The sequence below is a fragment of the Dryobates pubescens genome, chromosome 8 (genome assembly GCF_014839835.1).
Source record: "Dryobates pubescens isolate bDryPub1 chromosome 8, bDryPub1.pri, whole genome shotgun sequence".
Lineage (NCBI taxonomy): Eukaryota > Metazoa > Chordata > Aves > Piciformes > Picidae > Dryobates > Dryobates pubescens.
In genome coordinates this window covers 4,119,624-4,125,762 of record NC_071619.1, presented here as the reverse complement: position 1 = coordinate 4,125,762, position 6,139 = coordinate 4,119,624, and the positions used below count along the sequence as shown (strand labels likewise).

The 6,139-nt window shown below is 56.7% G+C and overlaps 1 protein-coding gene across 1 annotated transcript; it reads right to left on the bottom strand.

Moving 5' to 3' along the window:
- Nucleotides 1-1,156: 1,156 nt before the first annotated feature.
- On the bottom strand, nucleotides 1,157-5,864 carry VAX1 (ventral anterior homeobox 1). The gene is made up of 3 exons (XM_054163650.1): nucleotides 5,627-5,864; nucleotides 3,551-3,738; nucleotides 1,157-1,720 (listed from the first exon to the last, which is right to left on the bottom strand). Exons 1-3 carry the CDS (start codon nucleotides 5,862-5,864, stop codon nucleotides 1,175-1,177), a joined length of 972 nt encoding a protein of 323 aa, XP_054019625.1. The 3' UTR covers nucleotides 1,157-1,174.
- Nucleotides 5,865-6,139: the final 275 nt, after the last annotated feature.

Genomic DNA, 6,139 nt, shown 5'->3' with positions numbered 1-6,139 from the left:
TAGATGTATTTTAAAGTACAAAAATAACATTAAAAGATACGCTTTTCATATTTTCCGTTCGTTTTAAATGAAAACACGAGCGATATACAAGACGGTTATTTTAGGAGGAAGGAAGGCTAAAGGTTTATTATTATTATTATTATTATTATTGTTATTCTTTAGATGCACATAGAAATTGTTTGGAAAAAAATAAAATGGAAAGAAAAATTAAGAAGAAGAAAAATGACCATCGCAACAGATCTGGGTGCGAACCGAGTCGCAACTTCCATTGTTTATCTGCAGATTTGTTTTTGCAGGTAAGGTCCGCAGGACTAGCCCGTGGGAATGCCAAAAACAACCAAAAAAAAAAAAAAAAAGAAAGAAAAGAAAGGGGAAAAACTAAAAAGAAACAGGGGAGAAAAAAAGGGGGGCATTGGGTTATCTGGAAGGGAGAGCCAGTTTTACTTAAAATCTCTGCAGCCACTGGCTTCCGTCTCCCCGCTTCGTGCGTGTATTTCCAAGGCAGTCCGTCCCAGCCCTTCCCACATTCAAGGTTTATCGTGAAAAAAGGAAAAAGTTGCTGGACGTTTTCCTGGCTGGTATTAAGGACAAACGGCAAGGACGTTACCGGGGATGGAAGTGCATTGGGTGGGGGCGAAATAGGGGCCGCAGGTGAAGCCCCCAGACCTTTGTGCTTAGGAGTCACTGAAGCCTGGGATGGGTGGGGGGAAGCCCAGGCATCACCTGGCAGCGCTATCTTCCTCTCTCCGAAATTCTTCTCTCTTTCTCGGCATTGGCTACAGCCGATCTGAAGGAGCCCGGCCAGGCCGCACCCCGTCCGCTCTCGCTCTCCGTCCCTTTCCTAACGGTGTCAAAGCAAACGAACAGACAGACAACCCCCCTCCCCCCGAACGGACAGACGGACCCCTGGGCCGGCGGGGCAGGGAGAGCCGCGGGGGCAGCCCCGCAGGCCCCTCGCCGCGCCCCGACCCCGGCCGCCGCCTCGCCCCACGGGCTTCGGGGCCCCTCTCTCCTCCCCGCTCCGCTCCGCCCCGGCCCGCGGAGGGAACCGCGCCGCGGGGCTCTGGAGGCGGCGGCAAGGGAGGGGGCTGCCGGCAGGCCGCCGCGCCGCCCGTCCCATAAATACCGCCACAAATAGAGACTATAAATATAAATACGGGGAAGTTACTTAGAGTCAGTCCAGTGCTTTTTTCTCAGCGCTTTCTTTATTGTTGGTCCGGGAGTAGGGCTCGAAGGCGGACGAGCTCAGGTAGCGGGCCGACAGTTCCTGCAAGTTGCCCGCCAGCGAGCCGGCCACGGCGAGGGGCGCGGTGGAGGAGAGTCGCCCGGCCACTGAGCCCAGCAGCGCGGGCACCGGCAGCCCGAACAGCCCGTGCCCGGCGGCAGCCGCACCGTGCAGCGCTGCTGGCGGGGGGGGTACCGCCGCGCTGCTGGCGGCCGGCGGGTGCGGGGAGCCGCCGGCTGGAGCCGCCGCCGCTGCCGCCGCCGCGCTGCCGCTGCCCGGTGCCAGGCCGGGCCCGCGCAGCGCCGAGCCCAGGGCTCCGGTGGCGCAGGGCGGCAGGAGGCCGGGCAGTCCCGGCGGGGAGAGCAGCCGGCCTTGCTCCAGCAGCCGCAGGACGCTGCAGGTGGCGGCGGTCTCGGACACCACCGACCGCAGCTCGGAGTCCTTGCCCTGGTCCTTTTTCTGCTTGGTGCGCCGGTTCTGGAACCAGACCTTGACCTGCAGAGGCCGGGGAGAAAGGCAGGGTCAGCGGGGCGGGGAGGGACGGGAACCCCCCGCCAAGTGCCCCGGGACCCCGGCACAGCTCCGCGGGGCAGAGCGGGGGGAAACTGCGGGAACGGGGGCGGGCGGGGGGGCGGGAAAGCTCCAGGCGAGCACTTGTTAACGCAAAGCTTTTAAAAACGCACAAAGCCACCCTCCCCTACCCCACCCAAACCTGACTGCTCCCCTTTTCGGGGTGCGCCCTGGAGGAGCAGAGGGGAATCTCGGGAGCCCTTAGCGCCTTTTTTTTTTTTCCCTCCGCACTGTATCTTGTATCTTCAACCTGAACCGCCTCCCTTTATCCTATTTTATACTGCACGCCACTAGTTCCCTGCCCTTCCCACACCGCTTTAAAGTAAGCCAGCTCAGCCGGAGCCCCGGGGTCGGACCGGCAGCGGCAGTCGCGCCCTCGGCCCGCTCCCAGGGACCTCGCATGCTGCCACTGCTGCCGTTGCCCGCTCAGGGCCAGCTGCCTTTCCTGAGGTTAACAACAGCTCTTCTTTCCCCGTCTCCCGGCCTGCACAGTCTCTCTCCCCTTCTCATCCACCCATTTTAAAGATCTTAAAAGGAATATTGGAAGCTCCTCAACAAAAAAGAACAACAACAAAAAAGCCACCTCAAACCTAAAACAAACAAACAAACCCCACCCCAACAACCACCAAAACAAACAAACCTTCTCTCCAAAACAAAACAAACCCAAACAACCAAACCCAGATCACCACCAAACCCCAAAACAACCTGAAAAAACCCACTCATGGCTGTTTCTGCAACCTGCGAGCTATTGAATTTGGCAATCCTATGCGGCAAGGGAAAGGAAAAAGCTAATTAGGTTGTCAGCTCAATTTATTGCTGTATGATATTCTGCAGAAATAGGAAACAGGCTTTGAGAAATTTGGTCTTTTTAGACACTATCGCACAATCTCGACTAGTTTCAACCCTCCTGAAGGCCGCTGGCTGGTCTGCCCTGCAGGATGAGGGGGCAATTCTGCCCCTTGGAAATACAAAGACCCAAAATACAGCCCGAAGTCCAGTTCTGTCCCGGTTCTCTTGTGCCCGGGAAAGAGAGCTCAGACGAAACGTCTCGAACTCAGCAGCACCCAGGGGAAGGTGACAACCTTCCTTTCTCCGGCTTTTAGCAGCTGTATTCCGCTTGCTGCGGGCTGGGAGCAGTTCGGCCCCTCCTCGCTTCTCCACAGCCGCGCATCTCCGCACCCGGGGGCAGCTGGCCCCACGGGGCCCGGACCACCGAGGCCCGAAGAGTCAGGGAGGATCCCCACGGGCCGAGAGTGTTGGGAACCGCACCCCGGTTCGGAAAGGCCTTTGGCTTTCTGGCCAAGCTTCTGCGGCCCCCTCGGGCCAGAGAGGCCTTTGGCTTCGTGGCCAAGCTCCCGCGGACCCCTGGGTCCGGGCCGCCTCGCCGTGCACAGACCCACGCAGCCATGGGAGAGCCCACAGGGGCTGTGTGCGGGTTTAGGCAGGGCTGCGACACCCCTCTTCGCCGAGAGCCCCTGGCCTGGGCTCCCATTTCCACGGCCACACACAGTTATAGGCCCCTCGCCGAGCAGAGGGCCCCACTGACAGGACACGCGTGGGCACATAGGGGACTGTCTCAGCCCCTCCAGCAGGCCCGTGCCTCTGCTCGGCAGCTGCCGGGGCCTGCGCGGTGGCGCGCAAGAGGCGCGCAGCGGAGACGACCGTGCCAGGTCCCGCGGCAGGGAGCTGAGGGTCGGTGCGGCGCAGGGGAGGACAGGGCAGGGTAGCCGGGGCTCCCCGTCCCTCTGGGGCTACCTGAGTCTCGGAGAGATTGAGCTGGCGGGCGAGCTCGGTGCGCTCCCGCCCCACGACGTACTGGCAGCGCTGGAACTCCATCTCCAGGCGGTAGAGCTGCTCGGCCGTGAAGGAGGTGCGGGTCCGCTTGGGACGGTCCAGATCAAGCCCCTTAGGCAGAATAATCTCTCTGATTGAACCTTTGGCATCTGGCAAAGAAACGCGCAGTCAGCTTTACACCCAGGCAATACTCCTTTTTTTTGTTGTTGTTGTTGTGTTTGGTTGGTTTTTTCTTCCACTCCTCTTTTTCTTTGTTTTTCCTCCCTTTTCTTAACTTTTTCGAGGGAAGGATCAGCCACCAGTGCCCTTCAGACCGAGCCCCGAGTAGGTATGGAGCAAGGTCCCTGAGATTGCGGCACTACACCTGGCCACTGCATCCAAGGAAAGGGAAGGGGGGGGGGAAATAAAACAGAGAAGGAAGGAGGGGGCGGCAAGGGCCTAGGGCTCTGGAAATAATCCCCTTAGCCCATTTGAAAATTGGCTTGAATATATTGTACTGCTGATACGACACTACGGCATCACCCACGGCCCCGCCAGGAAGCTGGGGAGAGATCCTCCAGGCCGGGCTTTGTGCTTGGCGTGCTGGGCTACTCTTTGTTCCCCACGGGCTCCGGGTTAGGGCTTGGTGGAAGCCGCCACACACACCCCACCGCCCCCGAAAATATAAAGCGTCTTGATTGTTGTTATTATTATTTAGAACAAGTTTCCAATGCGAAAAGGAGCAGGCAGGAGCTTTAAGGGCACAGACAGCGCTGCCCCCGAGCTGGCTGCCTGCCCACTGAGAATCTGGGGACACCTCCGGCCCACCCAGTATCCCGGGAAAGCATCGCCACAGCCGCTGCTGTGGGGTTTTGGCAAGGACAAGAAGAAGGAGGGGAGAAAAGAAGGAAAGGGGAAAAAAAAAGGGGGGGGGGGGGGGGGGGGGGGGGGGGGGGGGAGGTGGAAGGAAACAAAACAAACCCAAACCAAGTTACCAAACAGCCCTCAGAAACCTCACTTTTCTGGTAACCCCGACCGAAAGAAAGCGGGACAAATCTTATTAACACGACTGTCAAACTAGAGTCAGATTCAGGTTACATTAAAGCCTTTCCAACTTTGCTTTCCGTAATTTTACCTCCTCGGTATGTTTTAAATCAGAGACAACCACATCATTTTAATCTGACCCCTCTCTGGGTCAATCGGTCGCGCAAGGATTAATTATTGTTTACAAGGCCTGCATCGCACTAATTTCGTTCTGATTCCGTTCTCTTCTTTCTCCCCCGAAACGCACCTTAATAAACCCGAAATGTCTTCAGGTAATGTTTTTCTTTTCTGTTCTTTTCTTTTGAGGGGATAGGATTAGAACGATTTAATTAGTTTAGCTTGCGAGGGAGATGAAGGTTGAGGAAAACGTATAACTATTTAAAAAAATAATTGAGAAGCCCTTCGTCATCCCTCCGTTAGTTTCATGTCTGGTGGTTATTTTTAAATCTCCTTTTCTGCTGGTGTGCTGGTCGCGGAGCGAGGAGGGCGAGCGGGAAGTCCTGTCCTCCGGAGAGGACTCTCCTGCCTGCTCCGGGAGCCGGGCGAGGCCGCAGCCCCTCGCTATTGTACGGAGCGGAGCAGCGGCTGGATGCGCGGGCGCGGAAGGAGCGCGCTCGGCCGCTGGGGCAGTGCCTCGGCCCTTCCGAGGCAGCGCTGGCCCTGTCGGGCTCCCCGCGGGGACGGGCAGCCCAGGAAACCTCCAAAGCGGTTAAAAATAGCAGAAGAAACGGGTTCGGGCCGAAGCGGGGCATAGCTGGGGAGGAACCACCGCGGCTTAACTTTCCCCCGAGCCGCTGGCCGAAATTCCCCGAAATAAAACCGGTCTGGAGCGGGGCTGCGGGGCACAGCCCAACCGGGGTGTGGAGGTTCCTCCCTGGAGCCGTAGGAAGGGTTTTCAACCCAGAGACGGACCAAAGGCAAAGCAACCAAATACACACATCTCCCGGACGTGAACACTGATCACCTTCCCCCCCCCGCCGCCGCCTTCCCCCGCGAAATACCTCAAACTCATACCTCTAACTAGGATCCTCCTGCAATAGTCGGGATCAGCCGAACTAGATTTACTTTTATTACAATCTTCCGTAGCTGCAGAGGCAGAAAAAGTCCCTTGCTGATCCTTCAAAAAAGAAGTAGAAATATTTCCTTCAGACCCTTTGCCTTCCTTGCCCTCTTTATGTCCGTTCTTCGAGACTCGGTTAGCTTCAGTCTCTGAACTGCATCTAACGTCCATTTTGTCTTGTTTCCCAAACATGTAGTGCAATAAAAACAAACCACAAGGAAAAAAAAAAGAAGAAGAAAAAAGAGCCACCACCTCAAAAAAAAATTATAGAAGAGTAGAAGAAGAAGACGAAGTTTATGCTTCTATGCTGGATATTGCACGGCTTAGGGTCAGATCGGTGGGGATCTGTAAAGCACCTTGAGTAAGGAAGGTCGGGTTTTATCCCACTGGAAAAGCAGCGGCTTCCTCAGTCCCAACGTCCTAATGTGACTGTCCAGCTTCCCAGAGCGCCCAGTGATCAGGTACTC